At 51.4% G+C, this 15,743-nt stretch overlaps 2 protein-coding genes across 2 annotated transcripts; both read left to right on the top strand.

Annotated features, from left to right (window-relative positions):
• Positions 1-1,473: 1,473 nt before the first annotated feature.
• On the top strand, positions 1,474-3,063 carry JKF63_04848 (uncharacterized protein; the record flags this gene model as incomplete). Its single annotated transcript, XM_067900820.1, has 1 exon — positions 1,474-3,063. One exon carries the CDS (start codon positions 1,474-1,476, stop codon positions 3,061-3,063), a length of 1,590 nt encoding a protein of 529 aa, XP_067757020.1.
• Positions 3,064-7,675: 4,612 nt separating this feature from the next.
• JKF63_04847 (uncharacterized protein) lies at positions 7,676-9,496 on the top strand (the record flags this gene model as incomplete). Its single annotated transcript, XM_067900819.1, has 1 exon — positions 7,676-9,496. One exon carries the CDS (start codon positions 7,676-7,678, stop codon positions 9,494-9,496), a length of 1,821 nt encoding a protein of 606 aa, XP_067757019.1.
• Between the last annotated feature and the right edge of the window lie 6,247 nt (positions 9,497-15,743).

Genomic DNA, 15,743 nt, shown 5'->3' with positions numbered 1-15,743 from the left:
ACACCGTCAGAGTTTTTTTCCTTTTCGGCCCCTATTTCTTTACTTAGCAAACATCTCTAGCTTTATCACGTTTCATGTGTGAAGATCCTTTTCGTGGGCTCTCGGCTGTCCCTCCCCCGCTTTTTTTTTTTTTAAATATGTGGACCCCACCGGCTTTTCGCCTTCCCAACGATTGCCTTTTGATCTGCTACCTCTGTCAATCCCGTGTCTTCATTTTCTCGTCGTGTTTTTTTATTTTCCTTGTTTGACCATACGCGCTTCTGCCTCGACGATCTCAAGAAACAGCCACATCACATTTGGTGGTGTCTTTGTGTGCCGCTTCCGTGTTCTGTTGTTTCTCTGCCCCCCCCCCCTCCCTCCCTCTTCGTCAGACAGCCCCAGTTCAGCTCTGGTGCAGACTTGGGGAGGGAGGAGGCGTTGAGGCTCGGTGTCTCATGCGTGAGTACACATGCACGCGCACAACACAGAATACAATGTCGAGACGAAGAGTCTCAAGCGGTCGACTCTCTGCTGCTTCGTAGAAAAAAAAGGACGCTCACGAACGGGATGTGCAGATCAATGTTGCCCCTTGCTGTTCCGGGGACGGGGGCGTATACACGATGACGCCTATCATTTAGGGGAGTCTGTGTGCGTGTGTGTGTGCGTGTGTGTTCCCGTGTTAACTATTTTTTTTTTCATCGAGTATCCCTCCTCCCCCTCCTCCTCCTCCTCCTCCTCTCTCTGTCTGACTGTCTGTGTGTGTTTATGTCTCGACTTGTGCATCTCTCAAGTCAAAGTATGCCGTTGGCAAGACCAAAGGAAGTCACCAGAACGTCTGTCACGGTCTTCCCTCTGCATTTTTTTTTTCGCATACATGTGCGCGGGTATGTGTGTGTGTGTGTGTGTGTGTGTGTGTGTGACAGCCGTAAGGTGGCATTCCATGCCCCCTCCATCAACACACACACACACACACACACACACACGCCGACATGAGCTGGGCCTCCCCCTTTCCCCGTTGAGCTGCTGCTGCCTTGGATGTATTCCCTTCTCGCTCACTCTTTCCCAACACCCTTTGACGCAACTTGCCTTGCTCGTCTCGTTTCTCTTCCTCCTTTTCTCACGCATTTACAAATGTACTTTCTCGATTTTTTTTTTGGGGGGCGGTTGTCGCGGCACAACGCCTTTCACGGCCTGAACACGTTATCACTGATTTATGTTGTCTCTCCTTCCTCCTCTCTGTACTCGACACGCAGCAGCAGCAGCAGCACCACCACACGAGCGGCTGCTGGCATTTGTCGGTCGTTATTCCTCTCAATTTTTTTTTTCATTTCATCTCTCTTGAAGCGCTGAACATCTCGTCTTTTTTTATTTGGAGGAGAGAGGGGGAGAGAGGGAGAGAGAGAGCGGTGCTTGTGAGTGTGCCTGGATCCCATTTTTCTCCCATCATCGGTCATCTCGGCGTCAAGGCTAAAAGTAGGAGGCCAATACGGGGCCATGCGATCAACGGTGTCCGCCCGTTTGGCAGTCCTCTCTGGGGGACCGCTGTGTCATTCACGCTCGCTGCTAAAAGAGGGATCACCGCATAAGATCGTCATTCCTCCGCTCTCTTCGTTTGACGGCGACCCGGCTGGGTCGTCGTCCACAGTCTTCTCCTCTCCATCCCTATCGCCCTACGCCAGGGAGTACGAGGAGAACAATCGTGTCAGTCCTGCTGTAGCATCGTTTTTGCCACCGGAAAGCGCGGCGGAGCTGCTGCGTGCGCAGCAGCTGGACGCCTTTAGGGAGGGCAATGATGCGTTCATGGAAAAAGTGTGGCGTGACTCGAAGCCACACCTGCGCAAACAGCAGAAGCTCATCGACGAGTACGGTGTAGAGGGAGCCGTGCGGGAGACGCTGCAACCTAGTACCACCTCGTTTCGTGAGCAGCTTCGCCAGCGGCCGCTTGACCGCGCCATCTTACAAGAAATTTACTTTGGCTTGCATGGCCGCCGAATCGAGAGGAGGTTGAAGCGCGGTGTCTCGTGGGAGCACTGGATCACGAAGGGTGATGGCACGGCGCCGGTCTTCAATACCTCCAACAAGGCTCAACAAACATTTGCGTTTGGTAGCAACATCCAGCAAGTGCGCTGCGCCACCCACCCACAGCAGTTTCCCGTACTTCTCAACCCCGCTGCAGCAGGCTCGACATCATCGGCCCCCACCGCCGCGCACGGCAAGCACAACGGCAAAGCCGACAAGCATCCAGCAGGGCGTACATACGGACACCTCCAACGGAGGCCGTCGTCTCGGATGGAGCCACGGCAACATTTGCTGCCCGAAGTAGCGTTTATTGGCCGTACATCGAGTGGGAAATCGTCCCTGCTAAATGCCGTAGTGAACGCGATGATCACACCCTACGGTCACCTGCGAGGCACGACGAGCTCGCTGCGCTTCTACAACGTTGCGCACCGTTTGATACTTGTGGATTGCCCCGGGTATGGCCACTACGATCCCATGTGCACTCCCGCGATCGACGCGGAGAACGCCGTGCGGGCGATGCGGGCGTACCTGAGGATCAGTGCAGCACCTGGTGCCGTGCAAAAGATGGAGCGACGCCGCCAGCGCCGCCATGGAATGTCAGGTGCTGTCCATCACCCCCAACTTGGCAAGGGAAGCAGCGAGTCGGCGGAGGTGGAGACCAATGAGGCAGAAAAGGAAGAGAATAGCTTCGACAGCGATCATCATCATCGTGGGGCGGATCCGCTGCTGCTGTACCAACCACGAAACATCAAGCGTGTGTTTCTCTGTGCATCTGCTCAGGGTTTGCAGCACCTTGACTACGCGTACTGCGACCTGCTCGAGGCTTATCAAATTCCTTTCAATGTGGTGCTGACCAAGACGGACGCAGCCCCCATCCGCTTCCTGGCTCGCCTGACAGACTACACGCGCAGTCAGCTTGTGCGCTACACGCAGTGTAAAGAAATACTACTTACGAGCTCGCTTCGTATTGCGGGGATCGACAAGGTACAGGAGCTGCTGGGTAGCTTCGCCATCCCCGATGACCCACTGCACGGTGCGACAACAGACTTCAACTCCATTGTATAGAGGGCCACACGCGAGGGGGGGGGGTACAGCAGCAGCGACACACACACACACACACACACGCACGCACGCATGCACGCTCATGTCTATTTTGCATCCACCACACTTTGTGTGGACTATGCGTATATTCTTGTTAATGCCGACCCATTCTGCCTTTCTACTGTCATCATCGCTCTCGAGTGTGCCCATTCCCTGCCCCTCCCCCTCCCCCTCCCCCTCCGTCCCTGGAAGGCAGTGTCACGCCCAGGGAATTGAACATTCTCTATCCCGGCTGTGTGTGTTTGGTTTCCTTTTTTGCTCCGCAATGGATCAAGCTCCGGGATGGGTGCGCATGCACATTCAAGGGGGAGGGAAGGGGGTGGAGGAGGTGAGCACGAGTTGCTGTTGTCGTTTTTTCGTTATCTAGGCGCGCCTCGAGGATCTCGAGTTGCGCCACATCCGATGCCCCAGTGTTTCTCATTAAAAAAAAAATTTCCTCTCCCTCTCCAACTGGCGGCCTGACATTTTCTTACAGAATAGTGAGAGGCACCATGGCGTACTAAGCCGCTCGCTGAAGTAAGGCAAGCGCAGCAAACCAAGCAGGAAAAATAAGAAGATTCAAAAATACACATACACACACGTTTATATATGTGTGTATATATGCAATGTGCATAGCCAATGCGCACGACATCCTTGGAGGGAATGCTCTTTGCCAGAACTTGTCGCAGTCTGGTGCAGCTCAGTCTGCTTTCCTCTTCTCCAATCTGAAAGGGCCGCGGCGTGGACGATTGCCACGCTTTTCCCCCCTTTTTCTCACTTATTTTCTCGCAACTTGTAAGCATCATCCCTCTATGCCCTTTCTCCTTCTCGTATGGCCTTGTTTATCATTGTCACTCACCTACCGCATTGCGCCGATCCCCTCCCCCTCCCGCCCCCCCTCTCTCCCCTAACACACCCACACACCCACACACGACACAAATATACACACCCTCATGTGTAGTTTTGTTTTCCTTTCGTTTTCTGTCGTTTCGAGTTTCCTCTCACATACTTTTTTTCTTCCCTCGTTGGGCAATACCCCCTCCTTCCTCCCCCCTCGGGTTGTGTGTACGTGTAAGAACGTATCTTTCACTGCCAGCCCGTATAACACTCCCCTGCCTCGTTGTCGCTGTCATCGAACGGAGAGATTGGAAAAAAAAAGAACAAGAGTTGACGTAATACAAAAAAAAAGAAAGGATCATCTTTACATACACACACGCGCGATTACATACAAACGCTTTGAGCTGAGGCCGTTGCCCTTCACATCTTCCCTCTCTCATAACCTTCTCCCCCCCCACTTTTTTTCCTCTCCCCTCCCCCTCCTCTGCTGGTTGTTATTTGCTGTCCCTCCCCGCTTCTTTGTCAGTGTGACACGTATATCATACCTACCCCCTTAACTCACCCCACCTCGTCTCCCTCTCTCTTTTTCCCCTCTTTTCTGGGCTTTTTATTTTGGTTTCTCGTTTTCTTTTCGCTCAGATTTTTCTTTTCACAGTTTGAGAGCGCCTCCCTCGCCCTCCACTTCCCTCCCTCATTTTTGGTTACTTTGTAGTTCATCAGAATTAGCACCACCCGTTTTCTCTTGTATTCTAGTTTTTTCTTTTTTGTTGTTGGGGGGGTGTCCTACCCCTTTTTTTTCCCTTCCACCTTTAGTTCGACCCAGCGAGTGTGTGCGAGTGTGTACGCGCGCGCGCGTCTCTTTTCGCTTTTTGTGTGCGTGTGCTTTTTGTTCCCCCTCCTTTTCTGGCGTGTGTAGCAAATTACTATTTTTTTTCGATCTCTCCGCGCCCGTACTCTTCTTCTCTGTGTGTGTGTGTGTGTGTGTTTTATCTTCGGTTTCACCGCCCCTCCTCCTCCTCCTCCTTCTCCCCCTGGTGTTGTTGTTGTTGTTCCTCTGCCTTTTGGTTTGAGGAAAGCCCTATCCAACGCTTTTAGATCTTCCGTTGGTGTCCCCGTTTTTTTTTTTCACCCTCAACCCACTCGACACAGTCTTCAATTTGTTGGCTCTTTTTTTTTTTGCCTGCTCGCTTCTCCTTTAGTTGTCACGAACCTACAAGAACGCAACGACAAAACCTGCCTGGATTTGTATCGTCGTCAACCGGCACCAGCGGCGTGGAAGGGGCGGTGATTGTCTCCCCCCAAAAGTTACACACACACACACACACACACAAAGATCATCTGGGGACTTACCTGTGTCTTGTGCACAACTCCTCTCTCGTTTAACGCAAGCAGGACCACATCTGTCGAGAATCCAGCGGTGACACAAAAGGGTGATATATATAAATATATATTTAAAGACTCGGGGAAAGGAAGAAAACAGAGGAAGAAGGGGAGAGGAAGAAGAAGGCGAAGCGCTTGACGAGGGGGGGGGTTACCCACGGCCCTGGCAACACGTGACTCTAGTGAACTGAACGGACACCTCACGTTGCGTTGTTATCCAACACCTCAATCAGACGCGTAAAGATCGACGTTTGACTCCCTTTTCCTTTTCCGTGCTTAAATCTCCTCCCTTCCCTCCCACCCCCCTTCACCCCTGCCTCCTTTTCTGTCTTTCATTTGTTGTTTCCAAGCAAAGAAACAGCAGCAAAAAAAAAAGAAAGAGAGATCCACCCGACATTCTCTCTCTCTTGTTTTGTAAATATTTTTGTTTGTTGCTCAGTGGTCCCCCATCACCCCCAGCACGTCATTTTATTATTTCTTCCCTTCACCGTCCCGTCCCGTCCCTTCCCTCCCCCCCAAACAAAAAAAAAAGAGAGAGGCCGAGAGAGGCAAACGTATACATACAATTGTTGCTTTTTTTTCAACCTCCTCTTCCCACCCTACTTAACACGCACACACTCAAGCGACACATCTTTTTCCAATTTTTTCTTTCTTTCGTTTCCTTCAGAAAAGGTCACTGCGGTATTTTATATATATATATATATACGTTGTGCTTTGTATTTGTTTATCTGTATTTTCCCATTTCTCTCGTCTTTTTGTCCCCCCCCCTCCCCCTCCCCCCTTGTCTACTCCCTCTTTTTGTTGTTCTCCGTGTGCGTGCGTGTTGTTGTTGTTCACTCCAGTATATATGTTTTTTTAGTCGGCCTTTCTTCCCTTCTTCATCTTCTGTTGTATGATCGTCGTCGCTTATCCCCCCACGCACACACACACACGCACACACACTCTCTTTCTCCTCGTCTTACTTTTTTTTTTCTGTTCTGTCTAGTCTTATTCCTCCTCTCTTCTTTGTTTTTCTCTTTCCACTTTTTGTTGTTGTTTGTCGGTGTCTTCCGGCCGGCCGGCCCCCTCTCCTCCTCTCCTTTCTACTCTTTGCGCGCGCGTGTTTGCGTCTGCGTGTTTGTGTTTGTGTTTGCTTATCGTTGTTCTCGTGGTTCCTTTGTTTCTCTTTTAGTTTCGTTTCGAATTTTAATTTTTGAACTGCTTTCCCAGTCGAGTGACGCGCTTGTTTGTTCTCCCCTCTCTGACTCACTCACTCACTCACTCTCTGTGCATCCCCGAGCGTGTCTTGGATTGTTGTGTGCGTTGTCGTGTCCGCCCCAGCTTTTTCCATTTTTTTCGTCCGCCATCTCTCCCCCCTCCTCCTCCTCCTCCTCCTCCGCCGTTTCGTTTTATTCTCTCTGGGGTCGTATCGCGCCTCTGTGTGTGTTTGTGTGTGATCTTTCAAGCTACTCGCATTGTAACCGACCTTGGCAATCGTTTACTTTCTCTTCCCTCGTGTTGCTGTCTTTTCTTCTTCCGTTTTGTATTCTCTCCCTCCCTCCCTCCCTCCCTCCCTCCCTCCCCCCCTCCCTCCCTCCCGCAAGCACCTTGGTTACCACTACTCGGCTCTGCCCGACGCACGGGGACACACCTATAACGTACACCCACCCATCCCCACATACACACGAGGAGGTTCGAGATATAAAAGGCACGTGTATCCCAACTTGCTGACTACTACTACTACTACCCCCCCCCCTCCCTACACGCCCCTTCTCTCTATTGACACAGTCCAAAGCACCCAAGTTACACTTTTACGCTCCATTCGCTTTTTCCCCTTATTTTCTTCGCTTTTTTTTAGTGTTTGTGTGTGCGGTTCATCTTACACGCGCGCGCTGTTTGTGTTTGTGTTTGCGTATTTCGTGCGTGTTTTGTGTGTGTGTCACTGTTGTTGCTCAAAAAAAAATACCAAAGGAACAACTCTTTCGCACACACGCTTCCGTTACCACCACCATCACCACCACCACCTCTTTATTCGACCGATAAGCAACATCATACAAGTGTATATTATCGGTAAACATATATATATATATATACATCTCGTGTATTGTTCGCAGTAAAAAAAATTTATTCTCCCCTGGCGGAGACAATCTCAGGCCTTTCTCCTCTCTCCTCTCTCTTCACTTTGTTTTTTTTTTACTTGGTCTGAGTCCCCATCACGTGGTGCTATTCTGCGCTCGACTCCCCGTTTTTTCGAGTGTTTCTGTGTGCACATCGAATCACTCACTTGCTCGCGCGCTTCTTTTTTTTTTTTCCTGTGCGTACCTGAGCGACTCCCTTTTTTTTCTTTCTTCTTCTCTTGTCTCCCTCCTTTCTCTCCTGGCCCCCTTTCTTGTGCTTCATCATGAGCACCTCGACTATATCCGACGCGTGCCAGAACCCCAACTCAACGAAGGAGTTCTCGCTCTCGTTCAGATCCCACGGCAGCGGCTCGCAGAGCGAGTCGGGCATTTCGCAGCGTTTAGAGGGCACGCAAAACTTCACAACACCATCACTCCTGTCGTTTGAGGCCGCGCCAACTACGGGCACGATGACAGATCAGAAGCCGCTGCCATCGGATGCGCTTCTCGCGTCTGGTGCGCCTACGAAAGCAGCACCGCCGACAACGTCAAAGAAAACTGGCAAGTCGGCTTCTCGCGCCGCGACATCTACGACAAGCGGCTCTCCTTCAACGGCTGGGGATGCGACGCCGCTGGCAGAACCAGCGAAGGTGAAGAACCAAAACGTTCGCCGCAACGTTTATATCTCGGGTGTGCCACCGACGTACCGCTCGGAGGAGTTCCGGCAGCTCTGCCAGCAGTTTGGTCGTGTGGAAGCAGCGAAGTTGTGTGTAGACAACCGCAACGCCCCGACAAAAGCCTACGGGTTTGCGCTGTACTACAGCGAGGAGAGCGCAGCGAGTTGCATCCGCGGGCTAAACGGCAGCTTTTTGCAGGGCCGTTGTGTGCAGGCTCGCCTCGCCGACTCGCATGCCACTCCACAACCGCTCGGGGACGCTGGTGCTGCCATCAACACGACGTTGCCGTTGCCTAACGCGCAGAGAGACCGGCGTGACAACAGTAACCGCACCCGCCGCACAGACGAATCTCGTCGCGGCTCGCAAGGCCGTCGGTCTTTGACAAACAGCGCCATCCCTGGTCCGGCTCTTGTCGGAAGCGCCATGCCGATCCAGGTGCCGTTCAGTCCGATGGCGATGGCTGCCACCGCTCGGCACAGCAGCGCAATGCCAATGCCAATAACGCAGTGCTTCCCTTTGATGACAGCGGCAGGTGGTGTCGTCCCACCCCCGACCGCCACCTCCTCGACTTCTCCCTTGGATGCACAAATGACCGTCAACGCATCGCCATCGACGGCCTTCTTCACGGTCACCCCAGCGAGCTGCAGCCCGCGGACGGACTGCGGCTTTGGTGCCACCGGCACACCTATGGTCACACCTCTCTCCCCCGACGGTAGCGCCACCAATGTTGCCCAACACGGGGGTCTTCCCGCCGCCGGCTCAACATTGTCACCAGCGTCCATGGCGTTAACCCCCCCACTGATCTCCTCACAATCATCCGACGCATGCTCCTCCCTCCCGTCACCAGGAGCGAACACGGTGGAGAACACCAATGGCGGCGCACCCGATGCACTCAGCAACAATAAACCTGACGCGACGGTGCCCCCTTTTCCTCTTCCCTTCCCATTCCCGAACATGACATCGATGATGCCAGCAGGGTCACCGCAGATGATGGTCACGGCAGCAGCAATGAACAATTCAAGCGGCGCAACTTCGACGGAGTGGGGGGCGCCGCCGCCACCGCCAGCGACATCGACACCCGCCTTTGTGTACTACTCGCTGCCCACCGGCGGGTACGGTGCCTTCGCCCCCACTGCGGCATCTGCGAACGGTGTGAACGCCTATCCCGGCTCATCCCCACAGTCGGGAATGTCCTCAATGACAGCTTCTGCCAACCCGATGCCTGGTGGTGCTGTCCCGTTCACATGCTTTCCGATGGGTGCTCTTCCGGTGGGCGGCTCTTCGGCAGGAATGCCGGCTCTTCCGCCCTACTTGCCGCCGCCACCGATGAACGCCAGCAACTCTGGTACCGAGGGCTTCAGCTCCGTGCCACCGAACGTGGTCATGATGGACAACGGGATGGGTCTGCAGCTGCAAATGCTGCGCTGAGAGAGGCGCACACGCACAAAGACTAAAGTCCCCCCCGTAGGTAGTCTACTCGTGACTGAGAAGGTAATCGTCAGTACCTATGTAACCAAGCATTATGCGGCGCTGCCCTGGATCGCCACATGACGCTTCGGTGCGTGTGCGCTTCTCTTGTTTTTCTCCCGTTCGTGTATCTGTGCCGCCCCCCCCCCCTCTTCCTCCTCCTCCTCCTCCTCCTCCTCCCCCCTTCCTCATGCGACGTGTTTTGTTCGATCTCTCCCGAAATATCCCTGGTGTGTGACATAGAAAACTTCAGTCCCTACTACTCCCTCCCCCCCCTTTCCCCCTCGTCTCCGTTTTTGTTGTTCAACGTACGTGGCGCAGCGTGTCGTAGAGATCTCAAGCAATTCTCTGCCCCCCTCCCCCCCGTTGCTACTTTCTTATCCCCCCGCTCCTCTTCTCCATACAACATACTCGAAGCCCGATGCCCCCCTGTACTCCTCTCTCTTGCAGCGCACATATACGCGTATGTAATGTTTTTTTTTCCCCTGTGTGTGTGTGTGTGTGTGTGTGTTCGTGTCGGATTGTTTGATGTATTCTCTTGTGCCCTTTCCTAATGTCTTTTCGCTCATCAACCTGTGCGCCCTCGCTGCTCTGTACAGGCACGCGTTGGTCTCCCAGTGCGCAGGTGCAGGTGTTTCACATTTTGTTTACGCGTGTAGTCGCAAGCATGCAGACATATATATATATATATACACTCTCAGAACGTACGTGCACCTACTGATCTCTTTATTGATCCACAGTTGAAGTCGAGATGGCCGTTTTTGTGCCACCATCGCTGTGCACCGCGAGTCCCTCTTTACTTCGCCGCTTGCCACGTGGAGTAAAGGAGAACAACCACAAAAGAGGAGTAGTGTGCTGTCTTTTTTATTTTTTTAGAAAGATTTCCTGTTCATCTGATTGCGTGATCTGTATCGGCGAAGAATGCCGGACTCGTGCCCTCCTTTTTTCTTTCTTCCCCCCCTTTTTTTTCGATTGTTTGCTTTTCTTGTTTCATTTCTACGTTTATTCGTTGTGCACTGTGTGTGTGTGTGTGTGTTCGTGTCGTCACCATTAACAGATTGCTTTACACGTGGATTTGAGCCGCAGAGGTGTGCCTTCATCCATGCAGAGAACAAAAAAGACGGGAGGGAGGGAAAGAGGATGGGAGCGCCCCCCACCAAACGATGGAGGAAGAAAATAAGCAAGGGGGCTTTTTTTTTTTACATCAACACGGTTCTCTTTTTTTTTTCTTGAGGTCTTTTCTATTTATTTTTTTATTTTTGGATTCTGTCGTACGCGTCAGTGGCTGTCAGGGGGCGTCAGCTCTGTTCTCCCTCAACTTTCTTCGTTATTTTGACGCTCCTCCACTCTCTTTGAGCATCTTTTTCCCCCCCCCCCCCTTCGTGCTTTCGGCGCACCCTTCACAAACATTCTCTTCTGCACACACACACACACACACACACACACACAAACTACAAGACGTTTGTATACCGCGTGTGTAGGACCCCCCTCCTCTTTTTTATTCTTTTTTTTCTTCGTCCCCCCCTAATCCTTCCCCCTTCCTCCTTCCCCCTTCTGTATATCCTCATGCGGTCACCTTCCACTATAACCAGGAACAACAAACAAAGCAAACAACAACCTCAGAAAAAAAAGGATAGATAGCGCACACACACACACACACACACGTGTACATTCCCATATGGATGCAAAGAACAAAGAGGGAAAGGAAAAAAACATACACGAGCACAATACGATGGACGATGGCCCGTGAGCAGAGTCCCATCACATAGAGAAGAGAGCGAAGCAAGCACAAAGAGGGAGAGAGGAGGTGGGCATGTATATATATATGTATGTGTGTATGTGTGTGTGTGTGTGTCAGGTGGTATGTAAAAGGGGAGGCAGTCATTTGAAAGTTGTCTCAAGAGCCATACAACTTGTGATGAGTAAAGATTCTTATTGTTTACACGCGCATTGGGCATGAGAGCAGACATCCCCCCTTTTTTGCCCATTTTCTATTCCCTCCCCATCCCTCCCTCCCTCCCTCCCTCCCTCCTGCTCAGTCTCAGATTGAGAAACGGCACATGTATAAAGTAGGCTCCATTTTCTTTTTTCAAAAAAAAAATATTTCCTTGCCTTTGCCTGGTTATGGGGAGGGGCGCTCCTTTTTGAAATCGCCCTCGAGTCTGCTCGATTGTGTGTGTGTGTGTGTGCCTACGCAATATAATTATATGTAATCAGCTGTGAAAGTCTGGGTGCTGCAGGCAGGGGTAGGCCGATACAGTCTCGTCATCCAGTTTATATATTTTCTCTCCATTTTCTCTTTTGCCCCCCCCCTCCCCCCCCACACCCCGTCATTTGGTTTTTGTCTCTTACGCACTTGATGCTTCCTCTTCCTTTCTTTTTGGTTTTATTTCTTTCCCACCTCCTCTTCTGGAGTAGCTGAGAGCTTTTAAAAGTCTCATACACACACACACACATATATATATATATATATTATCTCCCACATTAACTCCTTCCTCCCCCACACCACCCTCCGCCCCACCGCATTTTCACCTCCTCTGGTTGTATGTCTGTGTGTATGTTTATGTGTGCGCTTTCTTTCGCTTGATGCACGTTGATCTGTGTATAACTCTTTCTCCCTCTCTGTGTTGCGCACTCTTCTGTTTCTGTTGCTGATGTTGTTGTTGCCGTCGCATCTTGTAACTTTTCACGTGTGCTGCGTTCCCCCCTCTCCCCCCTCCCACCCTGTCTCGTTATTCTTGACTTCGTTTTTTGTTTCCTCCTTTTTTTTGTTTTCTTCAACGCAGTGGCAGGGAGGGGAGGGGAGGGGAGGGGGGCGGAGGCTTTCTGTGTGAGACTGAGGTTGGGAAGGCATGGAAAAGAAAGGCGGCGGTTAGTACAGCGGAGTTAAAAAAAAGAGAAGGTACACGAAGAAGAAGCAGGGGTAGGGTAGCATTGGTGCCTTGAATGAGGATTCCCTTCATCCGAACCCTTGAAATTGCCCCCCCCGGTGTGTCCGGCGAACTCCTTTTTCTTTTTGACTGCATTTATTTTTTTTTGCTTCCCCCCCCCCCCAACGGCAGCGTAGTCTCTTTTTTTTTTCTTCTCTCTTTCACAGGTCATCTGCGTCTGTGCCTGTGAGAGAGTCACACGGTCTCTATTGTTGTTCAGCTGCGCGCCTGCAGGGGTTAAAGGGGGGGGGTGGGTGGGTGGGTGGGACTTCTTGAGTCTCTCTCTATATTCTTCCCGGTGGACTGGTGAGCACACGATGTTATGCGTGTGTCCCTTACCTGAGTTGTGCTCTTCTGGTATGGGCGCGTGCTGGTCATTTATCCCCCCTTTTTTTCTCTCTATTGGTGGGTGTTTGTGTGAGACTTCTTTGTTGCTCGCATGAACCGAACGGCGTTTTTTCATCTTTTTTTTCGGATGGCCGCTTCGACTTTATTATTGTTATTATTATTTCTTTTGTTGAAGGATAATTTCCCTGACGAACCCTCGGAGCTTTTTTTTTTTTGGACTCCCCAATGCTTTGTACAGTGTTCATATCCAAACGTCTCTCTGTCTTTCTGTTAGTGTGTGTGTGACATGAATGGGTCATGTTGGTGCTTTTAGTTGTTTGTCGCTTCGTTACCCCTCCTCGTTTCCTTTTGCGCGTGGTGTGTGGGTGTGACTAGTCCCTTCACCCTTCCCCTGTTTTTTTTTTTTTTTTGGGGGGGGGGATGCTCTTCGACTCCATTTGTGTGTGTGTGTGTGTGTGTGTGTGCGTGTTGCGCTCTTTAGGTGCCGCTCTCTTTGACCTCCTCTTCCTCTTCCTTTTCCTTCTCCTTTTCCTTGCCCACCCCGCCTTCAACATGCCTGGATGTGTGTACTGTAGTTATTTGCGTGCCGTATACAACTTTCGATTGAAGCGAAGAAAATTAGGCATAACCGCAACTGTATTCTTCGTTTTTGGTTCACGTCTCAACGCGTGTTTTGTGCTCTCTCTTCTCTCTTCTCCCCCTCCCTCCTCTTCACGTGTCGCTTCTCGTGCACCATGAGATGGACGATACATACACGCACACACACATATATAAATATATATATATATAAATATAAATATATTTAGTAAAAAGCCGATGCTTTGAGAGGAGGGGCAGCGGTCATTGCGCTGAGACCACTGACGCGAAAAAAAATCTTTTTTTTTTGGCCCCCCTCCCTCCTCCTCTCTCTCTCTAGTCCAAGGAACACTTTGGTACGGCGACGCAGAGGCGCTTAAGAGTGTGTGTGTGTGTGTGTGTGTTGGATTGGGTGAGGGGGGAGAGGGTTGGGTGGCACACTTCTTCGCTCTTGCAAAAAAAAAATACGGTACACAGATGTGACTGCAATATAACTTGTTGTTCGGCCTTTTCCTTATATCCTCCCACCACCGATGTTTTTCTCCCTCGACACACGAGTTTTGAGCCCGACGCCGCCCACCCTCTCCCCCCCCTGTCCCTCCCATTTTTCATCTTGTTTTTTGTTTTTTTTTTGTTTCACTGTCCTGTGCTGCCTCATCTCTCACCCCCTTTGGGGGGGTACGTATTCGAATCTTCTCTCGTTTTGTTTTGTTTTGGAAGGGGGCGGGGCGGGGGTGGCATCATCTGACCGGATGTCTTTCCCGATTTTACAGAGCATCGTGCAGTGCTTCATTTCCCTCCTACATATCCACGTTGTTTTCTGTTGCCGATGTCGTGTATGTGCGTGTGCGCATGTGTGTGGCTGGTTGGTTGACGTTTTCTCTCCCTCTCTCGTCTGCATCTTTAGAGGTGCGACTGTGCGGGTGTGTTGTGTGTTTCCCCTTCCCTTCCTTTCGGTCATTTACTTCTTTATTTATATCTGCATGTTCGCGTTCGCGATTATGCTCTGATCGTTCTCCCCTCCCCTCCCCTCCTCTCCTCTCCCCCCATCACCACACTCTTTTCCCCCCTCTGCATATTCACATTTAGAGATATATCTATTTACTTATATATATATATTTCCCCATCTCAACTCACTCCGTTCCCTCTGTGATCTGTCATTATTATTATTATTTTTTTTTTCACGTACTGTGGGAATGGAGGGAGGGGAGGGGAGAGGGGGGGACGCAGAGCACTTACACAGGTTTACGCATATTTTAGCGACTACATACGTAATCGTACCCGCGCATACGAGCGCTGTGTTGCTCCTTTCACCTCCCCCTCCTCCCCCCCCTTTCTGCAATATGTCATTTTTTTTTGTTTTATGTTGGCTGCGTTTCATCCTCTCTCTCTCTTCCCCCACACATATCACCCCAATGGTGACTGGGTGAGTGGAGGTGGGGTGGGGTGTGTGAGAGGGGCTCTCTCGTCTCTCTTGCTCACCATAATATCCGTTGGAGCGTGTGGTACTCAGCATCCTGGTTCTCCACTCTCTTCACCCCCCCCCCAGCCAATCCTTTCCTTTCCCTCACTCCTCCTTTTATTTTTTTATTGGTAGGTTGGCCTGGTTCACGCTTTTTGGCTCGTTGTCCCCCCTCTTTTCCCGTTCTCCTTCACCCGTCTTGTTGTGTGAATCCTTTTTTTTTGGGTTCATGGCTGGTCTCTCATCTCTTCGAGGCATAATCGTTTCTTTTGTTGGGAGACGGACGCTCCCCCCCTCCCCCTCCCCCCTTTTTTTTTGGCGTAGGAGGATTGGATGGGGCGGGGGATGGGGGGGGGTTGGTGTGCTATGCGAGGGAAGAGAGGCACATATATATATTTTTTTGTGTGGGTGTTGTAGACTTCTTTTGTGCATCGTTTATGTGCGTGCCACTCTCGTTGTTGTACTGTTTTTGTTGCTCTGATAACCCATTCTTTTTTTTTCCCTTGCCCCCCCCCCCTCGCACGAGGGCCTTGGATATGCTTTGCTGTGTGTGGGTCCCTGAATCTGCACTACCTTTGTTGGTTTGTCGACGGAAAGGCCGCTCGGAGGGGCTGGGTTGCGTCGGTGGGGATAGTGCGCAGAGAGCCGCCACCTGTCTTTTCCTCCTCATCTCCCCCCCCCCCCGCTCCCCCTCCGCCTATGGCACTGGGGGGGGCCTCCTCCTCTCGACCTTGTCTTACCTTCTCCATTCCTATGGAAGAAAGAGGTGTCCACGTGAGTAAGAGTGAGGCGGTGGTTCCAGGACGGATGCGAGTCTGTGAGCGGAAGAGGAGGAGGGGCTAGGCGAGAGGGAGTGGCCAACAGCATGGATAAACATAGTTGCTTGCCATCT

Source organism: Porcisia hertigi, chromosome 23 (genome assembly GCF_017918235.1).
Source record: "Porcisia hertigi strain C119 chromosome 23, whole genome shotgun sequence".
NCBI lineage: Eukaryota > Euglenozoa > Kinetoplastea > Trypanosomatida > Trypanosomatidae > Porcisia > Porcisia hertigi.
Note: the sequence above shows the minus strand (reverse complement) of the source record. Positions and strands in the feature narration are given on the sequence as shown.